Source organism: Thalassophryne amazonica, chromosome 6 (assembly GCF_902500255.1).
Source record: "Thalassophryne amazonica chromosome 6, fThaAma1.1, whole genome shotgun sequence".
In the NCBI taxonomy this organism is placed as follows: domain Eukaryota; kingdom Metazoa; phylum Chordata; class Actinopteri; order Batrachoidiformes; family Batrachoididae; genus Thalassophryne; species Thalassophryne amazonica.
The window spans coordinates 10,963,276-10,984,739 of record NC_047108.1 but is presented as its reverse complement, the minus strand read 5'-3'; the positions used below and the strand labels follow the sequence as shown (position 1 = coordinate 10,984,739).

The following is a 21,464-nucleotide window of genomic DNA, read 5'->3' as shown; positions in this document are numbered from 1 at the left end:
ACAGAATGACTGCACTGTATTGGAAGGAGGATGGATGGGGTCATGTATCACGAGATTTTGGCAAACAGCCTCCTTCCCTTAGTAAGAGCATTGAAGATATGTCGTGGCTGGGTCTCGAGCATGAAAATGACCAGAAACACACAGCCAGGGCAACTAAGGAGGGGCTCCGTAAGAAGCATTTCAAGGTCCTGGCGTGGCCGATCCAGTCTCCAGAACTGAACTCAAGAGAAAATATTTGGAGGGAGCTGAAATTTGAAACCTGAAAGATCAGGGCCTTCATGTACAAAAACTTGTGTGGATTTCCTACTGAAGCCATGCCAGCCTCCAGCCTGATGCGTATTTGCGCATCACATATGATTTGAACACTGATGGAAAGAAAATGTTTCCTATTAACAAAAACAAATTCATCATGTGATGGCAACTTTATAGCCATATGCGTGCAGCCAATAGCTCTGATTACATCAGGGAAACCGGCTCTTGCTGCAAATTGCGCTTTAAGGTTGGAATGTGATGTACCTGCATGATTGCGTTCCACACAGCTGGCATGGCTTGGCTCAAGGTTGACTGGCACACTCCTGACCGATTAGCCAGCTCCTGCTGGAATGCCCTTGTTGCCAGGATGCCCAGCGTGGGCAGCACCTGGGTGGGTACAGACACCGGCCTGGCTCCTCGCCATGTTGCATTCTGGGGCCACAGTTCTGTGTGTATCTCCAGTAACAGTGGCCTTGTTAATCGAAATTCCTTTATGACCCAGTTATCGTCATTTGCAAGTAAATTCTCGCGTTCCCTGAATACACGCCGATGTCGGATTGGACCATTTGCAAGGTCCTCTGATGCTATCGCAGCCACTGTTCATGCCATTTTCCCCATCACTTTGCGCATGCTTTTATATCCATCCATATAATTGCAAACATGTGGGTGTGTTAACTGCTCACCAGTGTGTCTCTGTTGACTTACTGTTTTCACACTATTAACAGTTCCCAGCATCACCTCTACGTGTCAGAGGCAGGGTTTGTTGGGTGACGCACTGCACATTTCCACGGTCATTTCACTTTTGATACATCTGACCGTGTGTGTGGAGATGGGCGTACGCCTTGTTTTTTTGTGCGCATGCATGCTTTGTACATGAGCCCCCTGGAGAAGATCTGTATGGAGGAGTGAACCAAAATCCTTGCTGCAGTGTGCAAACTTGGACAAGAACTACAGGAAATATCTGACCTCTGTAATTGCAAACAAAGGTTTCTGTACCAAATATTAAGGTCTGTTTTTCTATTATATCAAATACTTCATGCAATAAAATGAAAATTAATTATTTAAAAATCATACAATGTGATTTTCTGCAGCTGGTCTGCTCTGTGTCAGCCTGATCCTGTCAGATCTCAGAAGTTAAGCAGTACAGGATCTGGTTAGTACTTGGATGGGAGCCGTCTTTGGAACACCAGCGGCTGTGTGTGTTTCTCCATGTGACACTGGAGTTGCGTCAGGAAGGGCATCCAGCATAAAACTTGTGCCAAATACCAGTGCGGATCAGGCTGTATCTGCTGAAGGCGACCCCGAACAACAACGGGAGCAGCCAAAAGGACAACAACAATGTGATTTTCTGATTTTTTTTTTTTTTTTAGATTCTGTCTCTCACAGTTGAAGTGTACCTGGGATAAAAAAAAAGACCTCTCTATTCTTTGTTGCTGAGAAAACTTGCAACAGATTCGACAGTGGATCAAATACTTATTTGCCTCACTGTATGTACAGTATATACACTTTATTGGATTCATTTTGTTTTTTGTTTTTTAAACAGGTGGTTGGATTTATTAAGCATTATGGGTAATTAATTTTGCAACTCCATAAAATTGAAGGCAGTATGAAGTGTTTGGGTCTTGAAACGTCACACAAGGCAAATAAACGCTGTGCACAGAAAAACAAAAGCGTAGTGAAAATAAACTGCGCACAGGAGCTTGTCCTTTGTTCACGTTATTTTATGATCTAGCACCAATCTTGTTGTGGTTTAAGGATTTGTGCGTCTTTTACAGGGTTTTTGCTGATTTACAGGGTGACCCCACAAAAAAAAAACAACCCAGAACCCATAAAAATTGTAATAAATCCTACAAAGAGACTGAAGTGTCAGTCTGTGTAAGCTCATTCCCCAAAGTTTCAGTTATCTTGGTTGCTTTGCATAAAAGTCATGTTCTCTCAAAATTATGCTCCAAATGGTATGTGCTGGTGAAATAGGCCTCCGGGCAAAATGTCTTTTCCTTGGTTGACCAAGACATGTTGGGCAAGATGATTGGAACAATACTCTTCCCAAACCTGGACCTTTGTAGGATTTATTACAATTTTTATGGGTTCTGGGGTTTTTTTGTGAGGTCACCCTGTAAAGAAAAAGTGGCAATGCGGTGAAAAGTGGACACGTGTTGTGGTTTGTTCGTGCTGAAACTCCCACACTCCGCTCAGGAATTCTCTGCCATGCCCGTGCCGGCTGTCCCCATATGTGGTCAAAACCGGTAGGGTTTCAAATGAGACTGGGCTGCCCTATTGTTAATCAGTCAGAGACAACTGCAAACCACTTTAGATTAACTTGTTTTAAAATGTGCTTTATAAATTAAGGTGACTTTGTTCACTCGTTCACCTTAAGCGCAGCAGCCACAGTGTTCACCTCCTCCGTCAGCACCCTCTGGCTCTCCTTGTAGGTCAGACAGGTGAACTGGTACTCCTCTGGGTCAAAGGAGTCGGCACCCTGTTGCTCAACATCGCTGGCTACTCCCTCATAGTAGGCTGCAATGTCACCCTGATCTTCCTCATCACCTCCATCATCTTCATCCTCCTCTTCTTCAGAATTCACACAGAAATCTTCTTCATTGCTGTCCGACGCCTGACTGTTCATGTCCACAGACATCCAATCGACTCAGTCACTCGGACAGGTAGACAGCCTGCCTACCTGTCGGAGCCTAGCAGTCCGATTGGCCGAAATGGCTCGTCTGATGCTCCACCTCTCCTTCACTTTCCTCTTGATGCCGTCCAGACACCTCTTCTTCCTGGCCGCCTGAGGCGCGTACGGCGCGCGCTCAGCAACAGCGGAAGAAGCAAAAGAAGTCACACTCCCCGTCACTCATTTGGAAAACTGGCTGCAGGTCAACCTAAGAAGACAACAGACTGCAGAGAACAGCAAAGAAAAAAAAAAAGAGGGAGAAGGATGATTCTAGACAAAGCTCAAATTTACAGCCACTTAAATTCATAAACATCTTCACAGAATGCTGAAGAGACAATAAAAAATTAGAGCCCGACCAATATATCGGCAGAGTACTCACTATCGGCCGAAATTTTGCCGATAGAACGCCAATAATTTCTCATAAACAGAACAGTTACTGAAATAATATTTGTGACGGCAATGTAAAATGGTAAAATGTCCTTGCACCATTTGTCCAGTAGATGGAGTTCTGACTCCATTCAACTGAGAGCTGCTTACACCTCTGCTTAAATGTGTTCATCACCAGACCTCGTAGTTCGCCATCACACTGTACTGATCGGCTGACAAAAGCATACAAGTAAGTTTATAAGGATGTTGTTTGCAATAACTTCGCGATTACATTCACCCCACATTTCACGCTTTTTATTAAGCCCACGTTGTGTAGACCTTATTTCTAGCATGAAAAACTTTCATTCACTACTAAGAGACTGAAACATTCAGATTCACTGGTCGTCCAGAAGGGTTCTGGGAATTACTGCCATTTGCCATTAACCCTCTTGGGCCGACGCCGTTGTATACGACGGCTGGGACCAAGCTTTACTAAATTGTAAATAACCTTTTAATGATATGAGATAGAAACTTCCTTTTTTTTTTGCTGAAAATTTAACTTCGCAGACTTTCGATCCACCGTCGGCCATCTTGGTACTTCTCATAGAATACGTGTGATGACGTGCGCAGTGTGAGTGTCCAATCAAAATTGTTTCTCCGTCACATGGTTTTCCAAAATCCAATCGTAGGGCAGATTTACCTCACGTGATATGGCAAAGATCGTTTTCAGGAGTGATATCTTACAAGTTTGCCCATTTGAATAGCCCCCTAACTGCTCCAACTGCATTTTTGCATTTTTTTGAACTTGAAAATTCTTCTCTGTTATGAAGTTAATCAATATGAGGACAAAGCTTCAGCTTTTAACTCATACCTTTTTTGTTAAGGGTTCAAAAAAAAGAACATTTTATTCATAAAAAAAAAATCGGCTGATTTATTGGCTAACGGCAAATCAGCCGATTTATCAATTATCGGCATTTTTTTCATCCAAATATCATTATCTGCATCAGCCTCAAAAAAATCCATATCGGTTGGGCTCTTATATATATATATATATATATATATATATATATATATATATATATATATATATATATATATATATATATATATATATATATATATATATATAATCTCAATACTTAAAACCCATACACCCCAAATCTCGTGCACTCAAAACCATGCTTTCCTCAAACCTGCAGAACTGCATAGTTTAGTTCATTTGTTTATTCAAATATGAGCACACAACATACATTTCTGGTGATTTTATGAAATTAATAAAGGGATGTTTTAATGTTGGCGTAAACCTCAGGCTGCTAATGAAATTGAGGACTGCTAACCGCAGATGGAGGGCCAGTGATAAATAGGGATGGGTATTGATAAGATTTTATTGATATCGATGCCGTTATCGATTCTGCTTATCGATCCCTCGTGAATTTTGTACTAAAAGTAGGGTATACAGGTTTTCTATGTATTTCATTGAGTCTTAAAGTAAATAAATATGAAATTGGTCACTGTATCCTTGATCTCTGGACATAAATAAAAATAAACAAAACAGTGTTTCGCTTTGAAGGTATTAATTCAGACTGGACTCAAATCGTTCTAACTTGACTCGTCAGAGGGCCGTGCAGCGTTTGGAGCTGTGTGAACAGAACGGAGGACGATTCTCGTTTCTTTGTTGCAACAAGACAGGAGTCCCAGTTAGTAACTTTAATCCGCACAAAAGTGACTCACGATTGACTTATTCAGGGATGAAAGTGGTGAAAAACAAAAAAACTGAAACCCAAAATTACCCCCCAACACCAACTGCATGAAAATGTTTGAATTCTAGAAGCTCTGAAATGCAATCTGGGACTATTCCAGACAATAAACTGCAGTGAGTGCAGCATCCATTTAGTGAGAAAAAACAAAAAAACAAAACAACTTTCCTTATTCAAATTCATTCCAGTAGTATTCTGCTCTTACTAGAATGCAGCAGTTTTCAAGCTTGGCAGATAGTTCTGGAGGAAATCAATGAAGAAATTAACAAATTGAAAATATGGTTTGACTGAAACAAACTGTCATTAAACTTAAATAAGACAGGGATGAAATGGAGGTGTAAGAGTCACTAGGTGTTCACAGGAAACATTTATTTATGTATGTTCATTGTTAGTTGCTTTTATATTTTCTGTTGTTTTTCTATTCAGGTTCGTTTTGTCTTTCTCTAAAATTGTATATAATAAGTATATATAGTATATAATAATCATTAGATTTTTAATATATAAACAAAAATAAATTTAAGAAATATTACAATTTGAAAACAAATGCACCCGAACGTGATGACAGCTGCAACTGGTTAATGCTAACTTTTAACATTGAAAATGCCATAGACATGCTAACACGTTAGCATCGCTCCTGTTTTTAAGTTATAAAATACGAGGTCTGTCAATAAAGCAACGGTCCTTTTTATTTTTTTCAAAAACTATATGGATTTCATTCATATGTTTTTACGTCAGACATGCTTGAACCCTCGTGCGCATGCGTGAGTTTTTCCACGCCTGTCGGTGACGTCATTCGCCTGTGAGCACTCCTTGTGGGAGGAGTCGTCCAGCCCCTCGTCGGAATTCCTTTGTCTGAGAAGTTGCTGAGAGACTGGCGCGTTGTTTGATCAAATTTTTTTCTAAACCTGTGAGACACATCGAAGTGGACACGGTTCGAAAAATTAAGCTGGTTTTCAGTGAAAATTTTAACGGCTGATGAGAGATTTTGAGGTGATTCTGTCGCTTTAAGGACTTCCCACGGAGCGAGACGTCGCTCAGCGCTCTCAGCCGCCGTCGTCAGCCTGTTCAAGCTGAAAACCTCCACATTTCAGGCTCTATTGATCCAGGACGTCGTGAGAGAACAGAGAAGTTTCAGAAGAAGTCGGTTTCAGCATTTTATCCGGATATTCCACTGTTAAAGGAGATTTTTTTAATGAAAGACGTGCGGACGGGTCCGTGCGTCGGGACGCAGCCGACGCGGTGCGGCGGCACAGGAAAAACACCTCCGTGTTGATAACCATTTGTAAAATCCAGGCGGCTTTTGATGGCTTTCAGTGGAGTGAGTATATGAGAAATTGTTTAACAGCAGGACATGTTCCAACTTGTCCTTAAGGCTTTCAACAGAGGTGTTTTTCCTGTGGCGGACCCGTCTGCACGTCTTTCATTAAATAAATCTCCTTTAACAGTGGAATATCCGGATAAAATGCTGAAACCGACTTCTTCTGAAACTTCTCTGTTCTCTCACGACGTCCTGGATCAATAGAGCCTAAAATGTGGAGGTTTTCAGCTTGAACAGGCTGACGACGGCGGCTGAGAGCGCTGAGCGACGTCTTGCTCCGTGGGAAGTACTTAAAGCGACAGTATCACCTCAAAATCTCTCAGCCGTTAAAATTTTCACTGAAAACCAGCTTAATTTTTCGAACCGTGTCCACTTCGATGTGTCTCACAGGTTTAGAAAAAATTTTGATCAAACAACGCGCCAGTCTCTCAGCAACTTCTCAGACAAAGGAATTCCGACGAGGGGCTGGATGACTCCTCCCACAAGGAGTGCTCACAGGCGAATGACGTCACCGACAGGCGTGGAAAAACTCACGCATGCGCACGAGGGTTCAAGCATGTCTGACATAAAAACATATGAATGAAATCCATATAGTTTTTGAAAAAAATAAAAAGGACCGTTACTTTATTGACAGCCCTCGTACATCTATCAACTGTTTCAGAAGACCATAACAGGTCGGTTTAACACAGAAAAGGTAAATAATACTCACAGACATATGCTCTTTAGGGTTTTAGCGGGGGAAAATTAAGCGAAAGAAAGAAAGAATAAACAAAGCAATAGATCAAAGCATTGCTTCAATCTGCGAACCACTGCTTCGATTGGTTCAAGGTTCAAAGCAAAGCCGCGCTACAGAAAAGTTGATTACGGACCCACTGCAGGGTCCGTAATCAATGTAGAGAAATGATCATTTTCCTGATAAACACCACCCCCAAAACAACGGTCACTCTGAAGGACCAATAACAGAATCGTTAAGCACAAAGCTTATTGATGTCGGTGTTGAATAATTTCTTAACGATACCCGAAAGGAACTGGTTCTCGATACCCATCCCTAGTGATAAATTATTGCACAGTACAAACCCAAACATAATATGTACTATAAATACACTCAACAAAAATATAAACGCAGCACTTTTGGTTTTGCTCCCATTTTGTATGAGATGAACTCAAAGATCTAAAACTTTTTCCACATACACAATATCACCATTTCCCTCAAATATTGTTCACAAACCAGTCTAAATCTGTGATAGTGAGCACGTCTCCCTTGCTGAGATAATCTGTCCCACCTCACAGGTGTGCCATATCAAGATGCTGATTAGACACCATGATTAGTGCACAGGTGTGCCTTAGACTGCCCACAATAAAAGGCCACTCTGAAAGGTGCAGTTTTATCACACAGCACAATGCCACAGATGTCGCAAGATTTGAGGGAGCGTGCAATTGGCATGCTGACAGCAGGAATGTCAACCAGAGCTGTTGCTCGTGTATTGAATGTTCATTTCACTACCATAAGCCGTCTCCAAAGGCGTTTCAGAGAATTTGGCAGTACATCCAACCAGCCTCACAACTGCAGACCACATGTAACCACACCAGCCCAGGACCTCCACATCCAGCATGTTCACCTCCAAGATCGTCTGAGACCAGCCACTAGGACAGCTGCTGAAACAATCGATTTGCATAACCAAAGAATTTCTGCACAAACTGTCAGAAACCGTCTCAGGGAAGCTCATCTGCATGCTCGTCGTCCTCACCGGGGTCTCGACCTGACTCCAGTTCGTCGTCGTAACCGACTTGAGTGGGCAAATGCTCACATTCGCTGGTGTTTGGCACGCTGGAGAGGTGTTCTCTTCACGGATGAATCCCGGGTTCACACTGTTCAGGGCAGATGGCAGACAGTGTGTGTGGCGTCGTGTGGGTGAGCGGTTTTCTGATGTCAATGTTGTGGATCGAGTGGCCCATGGTGGTGGTGGGGTTATGGTATGGGCAGGCATCTGTTATGGATGAAGAACACAGGTGCATTTTATTGATGGCATTTTGAATGCACAGAGATACCGTGACGAGATCCTAAGGCCCATTGTTGTGCCATACATCCAAGAACATCACCTCATGTTGCAGCAGGATAATGCACGGCCCCATGTTGCAAGGATCTGTACACAATTCTTGGAAGCTGAAAATGTCACAGTTCTTGCATGGCCGGCATACTCACCGGACATGTCACCCACTGAGCATGTTTGGGATGCTCTGGACTGGCATATACGACAGCGTGTACCAGTTCCTGCCAATATCCAGCAACTTCGCACAGCCATTGAAGAGGAGTGGACCAACATTCCACAGGCCACAATTGACAACCTGATCAACTCTATGCGAAGGAGATGTGTTGCACTGCATGAGGCAAATGGTGGTCACACCAGATACTGACTTGTATCCCCCCCAATAAAACAAAACTGCACCTTTCAGAGTGGCCTTTTATTGTGGACAGTCTAAGGCACACCTGTGCACTAATCATGGTGTCTAATCAGCATCTTGATATGGCACACCTGTGAGGTGGGATGGATTATCTCAGCAAAGGAGAAGTGCTCACTATCACAGATTTAGACTGGTTTGTGAACAATATTTGAGGGAAATGGTGATATTGTATATGTGGAAAAACTTTTAGATCTTTGAGTTCATCTCATACAAAATGGGAGCAAAACCAAAAGTGTTGCGTTTATATCTTTGTTGAGTGTAAATGAGTAAGTAGTAGGGACACATCTCCCTCATCTACAGACACGCAGGTTAGGCAAATTGGAAACTTAAAAAATTGTCCAAGTCTGTCTTGTAAAAGAGATCTTTTTCCGGACTGACCCGGTGAAATAAAGGTTAAATTAAAAATCCATGGCCCCTGTGACGTCTCTACTGCTTTCATGTGTGTTTGCTATCTTTGAATTTTCCTGTTCTTTGGTTACCAGGCTCCAGCTGCCTCATGGCATGCCATAGCATAGTGTAGTCTGTTTACATACTATGGATGCAGTACACCATCCAGCTGATGTTTTACTACTACAATAAATGCATACTGAGCATTCGGACACATCTGCAGATGTGTCTTCCTGCTCTTTGCCTACTACATATTAAGCTAGCCTGAGTATGATGTAGCCTATATTTGTAACACTCATTTCATTTGTGGCTGTCTGACAGTATTTATATAGAAGATCTACACTGACTGATCAAACCTATTGGCTAAACACTGCAGTGGGGCTGAATATGAAAAAGCCACATCTCGTTTAACATTTACACATAACTTAGTTATCTCTCCTACTTAACTCATTTTACATGAGCCATCATGTTCTGTTCCATGAACTAAGCTGTAATATAAATAGCAAAATGTCCTTTGACTTTTTCAGATATTGTAACATGTGAACACTTTCCCTTGCAGCCTTGCTGTGATTTAGAGGGCAGAGGTCTGGATGTGAACCAAAGCAGATTCCTCCTAGTTAGGACAGTTGATCAGATCATAACTACACCCTCACTACCCTGTTTAACTTGCTGCTTTTTATGAACAATTAAAAACCTCCCTTTCTTTTCTTTGACTCGTATGCTCTACTTTCATTCCTGACTGCTTATTTTTTTCCCCTCTTTGGTTGAGTGCCTGATCCTCAGGTCTGCCTCTAGTTCTGGATTAAATTTTAAATCACCAGAATCAGCTGTTAAACATATCCCATGTATTTTTCAAACTGAGCAGATTTCAGCTCCGTTAAACACGTGAGGGCACAAGAAATGCGTGAAAGCTTAATGTCACATTTCAAAGGATTAACTAGAAATGTTTCAGCTTTGATGATGAGACACTGAAACCCAAACAGTACTTAACTTGACAGCAAGCCAGGCAGAAACATCAGACAAAGATAAAAAAAAAAAAAAATAGCCCTAATGCCATTATTCAAGATTTTAAAAGGTTAACAGGGCAGCAATTGAACAAATGCAAGAGCCACAATACTTTACCACAGAAAAATAACTATCAATTAAACTCGTTCAACAGATCCAAAATGATTAATTCTGACTCACTGCAGGTGCTCAAATTTGAGGATTTTTCAATTTACAAATGCAAATAAGAAAAATATGGGACAATATGGAAAATTGGTCACCGTCATGAAAATCAGTCACCTACATTTACTTTGGCGTTTACTTCATTGCAGACAGCATGAGCCAAATACATTCCATGTTTTGTGTGGTTACTTGATTCTAGTCTGTAATATACATTCACTGCTGCATCACATTAAAAATAAACAAACAACAATCATGATTTGATACATAAGTAGCATCCACAAAAAGTTGAGTCTCTAAAGGCTTGGTTACACAGACGGTTTTGTCAGCGAGTAGTACGTAGACCGAAGTTCGCAGTAGTTCCGGCTGTTTTCGCGGTGGAGCGAGCGCAGCGGATCTCCTCCTCGCTCTTTCACCCCAAAAAACTCTGTCATAATTGTGTTTAGAAACCAGTCACCATTTGTTTTACTATACATCTGTGTACTTAATTAATAAAATATTCTCTACAGACGATTCCTTCGTGCGCACGTTAAAAAAAAAGAAAGAAATAAAGAAACTCCGCTCCCTGCTGCTGCTGTTTGCAGCGGAGCTCCTCCTCGTTCTTTCCCCAAAAAAACTGTCATAATTGTGTTTAGAAGCCAGTCACCATTTGCTTTATTATACAGCTGTGTAGCTAATAAGCAAAATAATCTCCAGGACGATTCGTGCGCGCACGCACGTAAAATAAAAATAAAAAGAAACTCCGCTCCACGCTGCTGTGGTGCTGCTGCTCGCTCCAAAAACTCTGTCATGATTGTAAAATAAAGGACAAAAGAGACTTAAGTCTTGCTCACAGGCTGCTACCAGATACGGGACATGTTCACATCTTCAAACTCATCTATCTCCATGTCACTACATATTCAGTCCCTGATTGGTCATCGCGGCGCGACGAGAACTGCGGCACTACAGGAAGCGGCAGGATGAAATGGTGATTAAAGCGTATCAAACGCCGTTGGTCGCGTTGTCGCTGTCGTCACGGGAGGTCTCCGGGAGCGCTCCCGGAATTATTCGACATGTTGAATAATTTTTTCGACAATTCCCGGTAAAGCCGGAACTAAGCCACGCCCCCTAGTGTCGGTGTTAACAACGGCGTGTGATCCTTAAGACGGCCAAAAACTCTTCCGGGACGCTTCTGGGAGCTCTTACCGTCTGTGTGTAAACGGGGCTTAAGGAGCAAAGATGGACAAAGGATGTCCTATTCAACAAATGCGTGAGAAAAGTGAAATATTTAAAAATGTTCCTCAAAAAAAGATTGCAAGGGATTTTCATTCCTCCCCTTCTGGAGTGTGTACTATAATTTTGGGCAATGTGGAAGAATTTCAGTGCATAAAAGAGCAAGAGTGGACAGCGTGGTGGCTTAGTGGTTAGCAGCACTAACTATTCCACAGAGCACTGTTCCTTCTTGTTTAATTCTGATTAGCAAATTGGGGCGTGTTTTGAAGCAACACAGTAACACCTTAATCCATCTTTGTCAATCTTGAACAAACATGGTATACATAGTAGTTACGACCATTACCAGCAACAGTAGGGGTGTCGAGAAAAAAAAATAAAAAAAAAAAATCGATTCACGTCCGAATCGCGATTCTTATTTATTACAATTCAGAATTGATCCAAAATGTCCAAGAATCGATTTTTTAAACATAATATTACTTACTCGCTGCGTGTACTGTTTGTCAGGCAACGGCTTCCGTACGACAGCGTCCCTGCGGGGGGGGGGGGGGGGGGGGGTCCGGCGTGCTTCAAACACTCATGAGCTGCAGAGTTCAATGGCTATAGCTTAGCATGGCGGACGGAGAGCTAATTCAGCCAGCACCATCTTTGCTGAAGGCAAATGTTTGGGCGCATTTTGGATTTTATTATTTGCTGCGTAAGAAGGAGCTTGACATGACTTACGCAGTGTGCAGAATCTGCAAAATGAAAATCAAGTACTTCGGAAACACTTAAACTCCGCTACGCTATGACCCGGAGCTAAAAGAGGGAAGCAGCGGTCTCTGCCGACTACTGACCAGCGCTTCGCTAAACTGCCAGCCAACTCCGAACGAGCAAAGCAGATAAGTAAATTTACATCTAGAATCACTTGATTAACCTTGTAAAGTTGCATTTTCTTAAACTTAAACATTTTTAAAGTAATATAACTATTTCTCAGAGCTCTTTGAATCGAAAATCGATTCTGAATCGAATCGTCACCCCAAGAATCGGAATCGAATTGAATCATGAGTTGTACGATTCACATCCCTAAGCAACAGTTTTGAAATCAGGGTCAAATTTACAAACAGTTCAAAAATTTCATCCCGATTCTCGAAACTGTTGCTAATGTGTGGTAACTGCCTTTGTTCATAGTCTTAACAGCTACAATCATGTTCAAATTTCTTTAAACGGGGCACTCGTAGTGACTACAGCTTGAAACTTGTTTAATCATGCTCCATGGGGTAAAAGTTTAAAGCTAAAGCAGCATTTGTTGCGGTTCTGGCCGAGGTCACAAATCCTTACTTTCCTTCTCAGGTGAGTTGCCAGGTATGCACTTTATAAGGCAGCCCATTATAGTGCAGCAGATAACAGAATATTTACAGAGGAATCCTTCAAATCTGGAAAGAAGCACCAAAGTTGGCACAAATACTCCTTAGACATTACTCTTCTGAATAAACTGAGTAGCCACTTGAATTTTCAGTAGGCGGCCAGGTAGGGGTCAATTGAAGAATTACACAGGGGTCAAAATTTAAAAACGTTTCAATTATATTGAAAGCTATACCACATTATTTGTCTGATCACAACAATACCAAAAAGGTATAGTTTGGACTATCTATGACTGAATGTTATGGAGTTATGGGGTAAAAACAGCAAGAATGGTAACAAAGGTCAGCATTAGTTTGTACAGGGGTCAGATGTTAAAGTTGCTTTAAATATTGTAAAATGTGATGCAAATTATTGGTCGAGTTAATAGGGTTTTAAAAAGGAATAGTTTGCACTATGTGGCATGCTTAGTTATGTTACAGGGTAACATATGTCATGTCATAGAATCCAATGGACGTCGACATTGCTCTACCTTGCAGACCAACATTCAACAAACAAAACTATTTCATTTATTAATCCAATTAGTTCAATCAATAATTTGCACCACTTTTTACCAAAATTGGAGCAACTTTAACTTCTAACCCCTGTACAAACTGAAATTGACCTTTGTCAACCATTCTTGTTGTTTTTACCCCAAAACTCCATAACATTCAGTCATAGATAGTCCAAACTATACCTTTTTGGTATCGTTGTGATCAGACAAATAATGTGGTATAGCTTTCAATATGATTGGAGCATTTTTTAAATTTTGACCCCTGTGTAATTCTTCAATTGACCCCTACCTGGCCACCTACTGAAAATTCAAGTGGGTACTCAGTTTTTTCAAAAGAGTAATTTCTAAGGAGTATTTGTGTAAACTTTGGTGCTTCTTTCCAGAAATGAACAATTGTTACAGTTATCTGCTCCACTATTAGGAGGCCATTCAGATTAAGCCATTTCATCCCCTTTTTGCACTTTTTTGGATCATGGGCAATTGTAGTAGAATGACACCCTGTAGATCAGGGGCGTTACGTGAACTGGAAATTTAAATTGACCGTAGGTGTGTGAATGTGTTTGTCTGTCTATATGTGGCCCTGTGATAGACTGGCATCCTGTCCATGGTGTACCATGCCTCACATCCTATGATTGCTGGGACAGGCTCCAGATCCCTAGTGACCTTCAGTCAGAGTAAGGGGATATAGAAAATGGATGGATGGAAGGGGCAAGAACCTAAGTGTAACACCTGTGATCTCCAATCCCTTAGACGGGAATGCATCAAGAATCATTATTCATAACTAGCAGATATAACCACATGGACAAGGGATTACATTGGAAAACCTTTGTCAAGCACTACAATATAGAGTTATATTCACAAATGCCACTTATAACTTTACAGTGCAAAAAAGAAGCCTTACGTTGGTAAACTTGCCCAGAAGTGGTGTTGATGTTTCTAGGCTCTGAGGCATCTGATTGGACCCTCACAGTGGAAAGACAAATCTGTATTTCAGGTCTTTTTTTTGAAAGAAATGGACAGTGTGCTCCAGTCTAGCCAAAAAGGACCATCCAGACATATCAACAAGACCAAAAACCAAGGCCTGTCATTGTATGGTGCCCTCAGCCTGCAGTCCTACCCTGTGCCCAATAAAGAATGCATGGGGAAATTTGAGGCAATAAATAAATAAGTAATCCAATAATGACTGTTCTTGCAGACATCTTAAGGTGTGTCTGCAAGAACAATGGAACAAAATAACACCTGAAACACTTCATTGCTTGATATCAAAATTACCCACAGCCTGTGTTTTTTCAGCAGTAGCACATGAGTGAGACCTTGGGTGCTATGTAAAGCAAACTGACAGTGGATACGGGGGGGGGGCATAGCAGCAAGTATTCCATGTCTGTTTGGTACAAAGCCACACAAACAAAATAGGAATTACCACTAAATGTCTACAGCAATATGTGAGATGTCAGGACACAAAAAGCCCCACAGAAAATAAAGGCATTGTAGGCATACATACCAAGAGATGGGAACAATTTTAAAAAAGTGAAGAAGAGCAAGATAAAGAAGGAAGAATACCATGCAAGGGTATTTGGGTCAATGGAACAAGTCAGACCTTGCAGTTTCACAAAAGCCCCATCAAATTTTATGACTGTCAAAATTTTATTCCTCTAATATAAACAATTTCTCACAGTTCAAACAGTAAAGACTGCAAACAAAAAAAACTTTGCACTCTGCATTTTCACTTAATCAAAACAGTGTGAAGTGTGGGATACACAAACTGGAAACATGGTTAATACAAATTATCTCACGTGACTAACTGGTTAATCAATTGACTGAATTTATGCATACCTGCCAACATTTGAATGCACCAATGCGGGCACGCATGATCGCGAGCACCAACAGCACAAAGCGTAACTAGGGGGGACCAGGGGCGTGCCCAGACCCACATAACTGCAGGACTAATGGGCATCCCACATACAATCACGGGGACACCCACACATGGCCACGAGTGCCAACAGCGTGGAGCATAGCAAGCGAGGGCCGGGGGGCGTGTCCAGACCCACATAACTGCAGGACCAATGTGCACCCCACTCACACACACACTCATGCAGGACGCGGGACACGGGGGTAAATACCACTCAATTCAGGACAGGGTCTGTAAGTAGTTGCTTCTAAGGTGATATTTTCTCAGGAATATTGAAATGAAAGTAAAAACACAAAATGTTCATTACTTTTGATGCTACAGGTCATTTATTGATGGTTACAAACAAAATCTGTCTGGGGAAAATCATACCAATCATATGTTTAAATAAGTATATTAAGGACTTTTTTCTCAACATATTGGTGCATATTGAACACAGTGTTACTAGAAAACAGAAGTGATCACCACAGCATAATTTCTACCTCAATTAGGCCAGCACAAGCTGATAAGCAAGATGCTGAAGCATTTTTGTTCTGCTCAGTCACTCTACAACAGAAAAAAGAGGGTTTATTAACTCCAAATTTCAAATGTCACTCATAACAACCAAATTATTCCGATTTACTAAAGCAATAACAAGCAGATTACTGTATAACATTGTGATGGTGTTCTTGTACAGGATGATAAATGATGGCAAAAGTCGCAGGATGTTTTTAACGTGTTTTTAATTTCCCAAAAATCAAAGAGGAGTGCTACATATACAAACAAACAGTGAACAATTATTTACAATATTTACAAACAGAGAAATAACAACAAACAAAAGGATCATAGTTACCTTCTCTGTAACACGACCAGGCCCAGACTAACTGAGCCAGGGAGACTGGCACGCCTTTATACCCCTAGGCCCCTCCCACAAACCAATTAACCAAAAAGGTTTTCTGCAATCAAACTGCGAGTTTCAGAAATACAAAAATACAACAACAACAAAAAAATCATCAAATTAATACTTTATTATTTCACCTTGTCCCCTTACCTGTAAGAAACTCAGGAGAAATAATAAAGTCAGATTTTTGAAAAAACGGCCCTTAATGATGACATCGGATGCTAATGTCCCGCGCTGGACACAATAAAACAGGAAGTAAACAGCGCTCGGTTTGACAGTGGGGACTCATGAATTGTGGCTGGATACTGGAAAAAAACTATGGATCATGGAGGATTTAACAGCAGCCTAGTGTGCACCCAAGACTACTGCGGTGGTGAAATGGACTGATGATTACTGGAAACTGCAGAAGGTAAATGAGGGTAAAATGAAGGTAAATGAGCGAGTGAGCGTGTGGTCAGGTCTGAGGTGGCGCCGCGGCTGCTTTGTCACAAACATTCACAACATTTACAATTTAAAAATTTTTTTTTAAAAAGGCAAAAATGTTGTTAAAAACAAAAACATCAAAAACCTTCTTTCAGGGCCAATATTAGGCTAATACAGAATAAATTGTTATAGCCTATCAAAGTGGGCACACCAAATTCAATGTTGGTGCCTTAACTAGCAAAACTGAATGAGATTTTTTTTCTTTATAATGTTGTGTTTGTTTCATGCTTCAAAATCTAAGGGGTAGGGTTAGTAAATTCAATGGGATTTCTTGTTGTATTTTAGTAATTGTCCCTTTCAAGCTGTCATTCATTTTATCACTAAATTATGTAAAGAAAAAAAAAAAATCATGCACACACGCAAACCGTTAAAACCAACACCACAGGAAAAAGTCAAAGTGAAATTCTTACCTAAAACTGCAAAGTTTATGTTGTCACTGGAATTCTGCAGTAACTTTGTGTAAGAATGGCCATAATATATGCTGAAACATCTTAAAACCGATGTTCAATCACAAGAACAGAACATACAGATTTAGTCTAAGGTTCAAATAAAGTCATTACTTTATTCAATTTCAACACAGAGCTTATTGTCTTCTTTCTTTCGGCTGTTCCCGTTAGGGGCACCACAGCAGATCAATTGTTTCCATCTCATCCTGTCTTCTGAATCTTCCTCTGTCACACCAACCACCTGCATGTCCTCCCTCAGCACATCCATAAACCTCCTCTTTGACCTCCCTCTTCTCCTCCTGCCTGGTGGCTCCATCCTCAGCATCCTTCTCTCTGTATACCCAGGGTCTCTCCTCTGCACATGTTCATCTCAAGCTCACCTTTCTGACTTTGTCTCCAAACCATCCCACTGAGATGTCCCTCTGATATGTTCATTCTTAATCCTGTCCCTTCTCGTCACTCCCAAAGAGAATCGCAACATTTTCAGCTTTGCCTCCTGTCTTTTTGTTAGTGCCTCTGTCTCTAAGCGGTACAACATAGCTGGTTATGCCTGGTTCACACGGCAAGATAATCAGGCCGATATCGGAACCGATCTTCCCCTTCTGAAAATCTTAAGGACACCCCAATTGTTGTGATGACACTAAAGATAATCTTATCAGATATTCCTGCCATGTGTGGTGTGTTAAGAGCGCTCTGAACTGCTTGGAAGAACATCAGGGGCGCTCTGATCACAAATCCAGGATATCCAACATGTTGGATTGTCTTGGCCCGATATCGCAGTTTGTGTTGCGTCCCCTGACCACAAACGAGCCTGCACCCTGCTACATGCAGTCAATCAGAAAGCGAGGTGACGGACGCACGGAGTGAAATCTAAAATCATAACAGCTGTTCTGACTTACCACAAAGTCTGATGGTTGCGCTGTCTCCACTCCTTTAAAGAACACCTTTTCTTTTTGTATTTTTTTCCTCTGCTGTAAATAGTTCACAAACTATCTCCGTTTGTTTACTCTGAAGTCACATTTAATCTTGAGAGATTTTGCGAGATTTCCTGTCTGACCTGAGAATGTTTGTGGGTGAAATCTGTTTTTGTGTGTGGTGTTGTTGTCCTTACCGTGTGGCTGCACACCACACACGACCAAAACTGTTAGAGCTATTATTTTTTAATCTCCACGTGTGTGGTCTCTCAGGTTTTGGAAACCTACAGATAATTTTAAAATCTTGCTGTGTGAACCAGGCTTTAGTCTAGCCTACTGTCTTGTAGACTTTCTCCTTCACTCTTGCAGATATTCTTCTGTCACAAATCACTCCTGCCACCTTTCTCCACCCACTCCACCTTGCCTGCAATTTCTTTTCTCCAATAAAACTCTCCAACACTTTGGACAGTTGACTCCAAGTATTTAAATTCATCTAGGGTAAGTGTACCCATTAAGCCCATGCACCCTTTAAGCCCACTTTCAACTTTAATATCAATTTACAAAAAAGGAACATATATATTTTGCCATCCATTACTTCATTCAGTCAAATCATTTGTTACTTCTATGACATTTTTTATTGTATACAAATCACATTTTCCATTGTTGAGTTAGCTACACCCAAACGTATACAGCCTCGGGACCCTTGACAAGAAGACACCCAAAAACTTTGGTGTTTTGAGACCTGTCAGATTTCATTCATTTTCAGCAAATTTCAGCCACATCTTTGGTAAGTACCTTAGTATTATGTCAAATAAGAGGTAAATGTACTAACTTTGATTCATAGATAAATAGTATTTTTCCAAATTATACAATTTCCCTTCAACTGGAAAATGAGTTTATGAGCTAGCAGACATAGCTGATCTCATGCTAACACGCCTAGCCCTGTTAATGCTACTCTGCTACAAGAACCAAGGTTGTCAGCTAAAAATATTAAGCATTTTGTTATTCTTTTAACATTGATATTTAGATAAATGCATCAAATTGTTCTGTGGAGCTGATTAATTTCATAAATTAACTTTGGTGGTGGCCAAGTGGTTAATGCGCTTGGTTTCAGTTCAGAAGGCTCCGGGTTCAAATCCCACCCCCCGCCACATTTCTCCATGTAATGTGGAGTTGTGTCAGGAAGGGCATCCGGCGTAAAACCTGTGCCAATTCAACATGCAGATCCACCTTGGATTTGCTGTGGCGATCCCGAGTGCAAACAAGGGAGCAGCCGAAGGGACTTACTTTTACTTAAATGGTACATCCCATCAAAATGCAGGCAAACTACAGCGAGCACATGCTAACATTCAATGACAAAAACCTTATATTTATGAATGTGTGCACAGGTGTAACTGCTGTAATGTTTGATGCAAACTATATTTAGGCTCCATGCATAGTTTTGTGTGCATATCTTACATTTTGAAAGGAAAGCATTCTTTTTTAACCCTCTAGGGTCCGAGGGCATTTTTTGGACAGTTTACTCGCCCGGCATAAATGTTTTATTATTGCTGTTAAAAGCTCACTCTGCATCCCACAATCAAGTGGTCTCTTTTTTCAGGACAACCTGTACTTTCAGAATAAATATGCTATAGTGGTGTTTTATAAGTATAATAAAGGTTTACAATCAGAAATAAAGAAAAAATAAAGTGGAAAATAATTTTCACACACATTTATTCAAAACACACAGCAAACTATAATAACTATTTTGGCACTTTATAAAGGTTGTTTGGGTCTTGTACAAAAGAATGTACAAAATAAAGGTTCTAACAACAAACACAAATGCACATTTTGAACAATATATACAAAATGGTCTATGCACTTTGTCTTTATACCACATCTCGAAGCAATTTCTGTCTGTTATTACACAAAGGCTTACAACACAAACTTTTTACTTCCTCTTGGAATGTGTTCCTGCACTGTAAACAACCTATCTTCACAGTCTGAGGACCTGTTAACATCTCCCCCCCCAATTCACATGCGCAATACTGTGCTTTTACGCATGGAACCAGCAGCCAGAGGGTTGTTCAAACAGCATTCACATGCCAAAGAGTAACAAATCGCTGCTCCTAACAATCCTTGGCCTACCATGTGAGACTGCTCTGCCTTGTGATTGGATATTGGAAAACCATGTGACGGTGAACCAATTCCGATTGGACACTCACATTGCGCATGTCATCACACAGCTTCTATGAGGAGTACAAACATGGTGGATGGCTGGCTCGAAAGTCCGCGGAGTTTACTTTCAGCAAAAAAAAGTAAGTTTCTAACTCATATCATTAAACAGTTATTTATAATTTAGTAAAACTTGTACTCAGCCATCATATACAATGGCTTCGGCCCCAGAGGATTAAGCATTCCCCACGGTGGAACCATTTAAGCCCAGCATGCTCCATTTTATGCACAACTCATGTATTTTAATAGAGAATTTCCTCTACTACAAGTTAAAGACATTTTTCTATTCAAAAGTATTTAAAAGTAACAGTTCACTGTGTGACTTTAAATTATTGATCTACTTTACTAGATAGATAAAATGCAAATTTTAATATGTAAATATAAATTTTTTGAAAGACGTGCACTGTTATCTAATAAATATATTGTTTATTTTTAATTGAATTCCCTGAAGTGCCTGAAACTAAATTAACCGATTCAGTGCTGTGTACTGCACTGTTTGTCATGTATGTCATTTGTTCAGATGATCTTGTTAAAAGAGATTAAAAAAAAAAAAAAAAAACATTTACTGCCATTTACGAGGTCTGTCCAAAAAGTAACAGACCTTTTTATTTTTTTCAAAAACTATATGGATTTGAATCATGTGCGCTTGAACCTTGAACCTCCGTGTTGGAAACCATTCGAAAGATTCAGACGGCTTTCGGTGGCTTTTCAGTCGAGTGAGTATCCGAGAAATTGTGTAACAGCTGGACATGCCACAACATGTCCTGTGAGACTTCCAACATGGAGGTGTTTGTTGTGCGCCATGAGCGGCTCCGTCCTGACGCACAAATTCCTCCGCACGTCTTTCATTACAAAATCTCCTGTAACAGTGGAATGTGCCGCAAAAGTGCTGATGTCCACATTTTCTGCGATTTCTCTGGTAGTCACACGACGTGCCGGATCAACACAGCCTTCACTTTGGAAATGATCTGGTCGTTTCAGCCTGTCGATGGCCGCTCAGAGCGCGGCGCGCCCTCCGCCGGTGTGGGCCGTCTTTAATCCGGTTGTAATGGTCCTTAATCTGTGTGACGCCAATAGAATCTTCACCGAAAGCCATCTGAATTTTGCGAATGGTTTCCACCTGGCTGTCTCACACAGTTT

At 40.9% G+C, this 21,464-nt stretch overlaps 1 protein-coding gene across 1 annotated transcript in view; it reads right to left on the bottom strand.

The window, feature by feature from the left end:
* arih2 (ariadne homolog 2 (Drosophila)) overlaps nt 1-21,464 on the bottom strand; it is a 77,380-nt gene that overhangs the window by 36,076 nt on the left and 19,840 nt on the right. Inside the window, exon 2 of the mRNA XM_034171750.1 lies at nt 2,624-3,147. Within this exon, the coding sequence (XP_034027641.1) occupies nt 2,624-2,890 (267 nt within the window). The 5' untranslated portion in view covers nt 2,891-3,147. The remainder of the gene's footprint in view (nt 1-2,623; nt 3,148-21,464) is intronic.